General features: G+C 45.3%; 1 protein-coding gene across 2 annotated transcripts in view; it reads right to left on the bottom strand.

Moving 5' to 3' along the window:
- Positions 1–953: 953 nt before the first annotated feature.
- LOC131877351 (NADH-cytochrome b5 reductase 3-like) overlaps positions 954–3,181 on the bottom strand; it is a 4,221-nt gene continuing 1,993 nt past the window's right edge. Inside the window, exons 1-5 of one of the 2 annotated variants that reach the window (XM_059222981.1) lie at positions 2,264–2,552; positions 1,880–2,200; positions 1,564–1,768; positions 1,293–1,487; positions 954–1,207 (exon numbers count right to left, since the gene is read on the bottom strand). In XM_059222981.1, coding sequence (XP_059078964.1) covers positions 1,035–1,207; positions 1,293–1,487; positions 1,564–1,768; positions 1,880–2,200; positions 2,264–2,284 — 915 coding nt within the window. In that variant the 5' untranslated portion in view covers positions 2,285–2,552 and the 3' untranslated portion in view covers positions 954–1,034. Of the gene's footprint in view, positions 1,208–1,292; positions 1,488–1,563; positions 1,769–1,879; positions 2,201–2,263; positions 2,553–3,181 lie in introns of those variants that run through there. The other variant, XM_059222982.1, reaches the window with a different exon arrangement.

Raw genomic sequence — 3,181 nt, 5'->3', positions numbered from 1 at the left:
CTGTATCATCTTGCGCCCTCGAACGAAACCAACTTGCGATCAATTGAGATCATCTTGAAGCACATTGATCAATTTCCCCATGACAAACAATCTTTGATTGCGAGTCCTCGAACTTTCGTCAAAGCGCATCGTCACCATTTTTCCATCTTCAACGGACCGAGATGATCCCAACGCATCACGGAGCCAACTCTCAAAGATCCTTATGAGGCTCGTCAATTGCAACCTGAAACCAACGGTAACCATTGGCCATCCGATCGATTAATTTCCGTGATAAGCGTTTGAGCCTTGACTGGACGACTTCCTTAGCCGAGAGACTACATACAAATGATCGAAATAATTCGCCGGGAAAATTCACCGCAAGTACCTCAAGTAGGCAAAGACTTGAGGACTAACGAGAAGTGAAAGAAATGATGCAAATCCCATTATCATTTATAGTGAGAAAGTTAGAGAATGTGCCGATGGAAAAACATACGGTTCACTCACCATCCGACAATTTTTGCGTCAATATTGCAAGGCCGTCAAGTTGTTAATGAATGAGCCATTTGCGTTATCGTAAGTGGCTCCTAGTCCGAGACAATGACGAAATCGTAGTACACTTTGCACCGAGATGGATAAAGGCATGGATGGGGTGATAGAATTCACAGAAAACAAGGACAAGTCGCCTTTGTATCCATCAAATATGATATGTTCCGAAATAGGAGATCTATTTACAGTTTCAGATGCCGATCCAGAACCTCCCAGACCAGAGGCATTGGGTTAGTCATTGAATGATGCAGCAGTTTGGCATGTTCTGAAGAGTTTCGTCAACCCAAATGAGACTTTACTCTTTCACATTTTCCTAAGATAGGATATCATAAAATCACGATGGAATCGTCGAGAGAAAGTGTCTACATCGACAGATAATCAACTCCATATTGAGCGACGATGAAGAGGTTAAAAATCTGGGAACACTATTTTCAATTTTTTAAATCGGTCTAAAAGCTTTCTTTGTCAATGTCTGGGACATTTGTTTATATAGTTTTGACTTCCATAATCTAGTAAGCGAAACGATTGGCCTCAACGTAACCGGCCTTCTCCAGATTCGGAATACAGGCGAAGTTGATCATGGGTGGAGGACCGCACATCACGGCCAAGGTGTCCTCATTGGCCGGGAACAAATGCTCGCGGACCATGTCATCACTGATGAAGCCCGAGCTGTATTTCCAGCCTGAAACATGGGGACCAAGAATCAACCATGGACCCGGCGGCATCTTCATAACACATGCACGATAACTATCATTTGAGATTATCACCTTCTGTGGGTCGGTCGACCGTGTACCAAAGCTTGAATTGATTGGGATGATCCGCCTGGAGTTGCTCGAGCTCCTCACGCACCAGAATATCGTCCTCGGTTTGATTGGCGAAAAGCAATCGAAGCTGAGTGGAGTCATTGGGCTGGTCCAGGATTTCCGTGATCAGTTGCAACATGGGCGTGATGCCCGTCCCGCCTGAAAGGCCAAATCCATGAGCCACTGGCAATCGCAATCGCAATCAATATAGTACTGTACCAACTAGCCTCCTTACCGGCGATCATGGACACTTTGGCGTAGTTCCGGGTCACGGGTGTGGCCTTCTTGTCAGCTTTGATATCAAAAGTCCCGTGTCCGCGGTAGATGAGCAAACCACTTGGGCCTCGCACGTCAATCGAACTGCCAATGGGCATGTTGTCCAAGTATTGGGACATCTTGCCGCCATCCGGGAACTTGGGATGCACGTTCTTGAAGTAAACCTATTCAAACGAGACCTCTTTAAAGCACACTGTGTAACTGTGTACGGACAGGGCGGACGGACAGCTCCATATCATCGGAGCTTTTGAACCGGATTTCTGATTCGATTATACCTTGACCACCAAATCCATGAAACCAAGATCATGATCACTAGAGGTGGGTGTGTAGGGGCGGACCACCAGCTGGCCGTCCACGCGGGCAGACAAGAAGATGTGTTGACCCACGGGTAGGCCCAAAATGTGCTTCTCTGAAGGGAGGGCAAACCGGAATCGCCTTGTGTCATGGGACAAGACCTTCTTGTCAATGAGCTTGAGGGCGTATTTCCGGGTGGGGTCGAGCAGGGTAATGGGATGGCGGCGGTTCTTGGACCAATACCAACCGGCTAAGGCCGCCACAAAAGCCACGGCACCCAATCCCAGACCCAATGGAAGAGGCTGAAAGAGATGAGTTACACGCTGGGCGGGTATGTCGTGTTAGGGGCGGGTGAGGAAGATTACCTTCACTTGTGCCTGACCCATGATGAGAATGAAAATCAGACCAGTCTACGTGGACGAAGACCTCGACGACACTAGCCCCAACAATGAAAACAAGCCCGACCTTGAGAGTTCAGCCGAGTAGAGATTGACCATTGAGAAGGAAGTTCAACTATTGTACTCTGTCACCCATAGATGGCGTGGCTTTTTCTTGACCATGGTCTGGCATTTTTCGATATTTGGGTTGTGCCACAGTTTAAAAGACGTAGTACTGGTACACTTTACCCACGCTGACTTCCAATAACGGCTCTTCCGATGTGTCCCCTATGATGTAATTTTGCCGACTTTGCATCTACTTTTTTCAGTGGACCTGAGATGCATTTTTGAAATCCCTTATCTTAGAGGCCGCGGGTAGATATTGTCTACCCTAGAGCCACTATAATAGAAGAGTACGCGCATGAGATTTTTGGTCCCAAAACGTCGTTTCCATTGTACTGTGGTTCTTCAGTTCACCCCCAAGGCGGCTTTTCCTGTGTTATATATTTACTTCATTGTTGTAAAACGTAGCAAGAAAATAAATCGGGTGCAATATTTTTTTTAATTTTATAGTCTCTACGACCGTAAAATATAATAATTTAGATGATTCGGAAGGTTCAGATTCACAATTGATGCAACCTTACCCTGGATTGGCAAAAGTGATGCGTACATTTTGTTAAACTACCATTTGCCAAACTTCAACTTAAAGTAGAGGTAAGTGTAATTTCATTCATATTCATTTCCTTCGTTTAAAAATATCAAGTTTAATGGAATCGATAGTGGAGTAAAAATTGAAAGTGTTGTTGAAAACATGAAAGACAAGAATGTTGGCATTCAAAAACATGCATCGATACGAACTTGGCATTCCTGAATGGGCGGACACAAACTTCTTTACTAAATTCCAAC

Source organism: Tigriopus californicus, chromosome 3 (assembly GCF_007210705.1).
Source record: "Tigriopus californicus strain San Diego chromosome 3, Tcal_SD_v2.1, whole genome shotgun sequence".
NCBI lineage: Eukaryota > Metazoa > Arthropoda > Copepoda > Harpacticoida > Harpacticidae > Tigriopus > Tigriopus californicus.
Note: the sequence above shows the minus strand (reverse complement) of the source record. Positions and strands in the feature narration are given on the sequence as shown.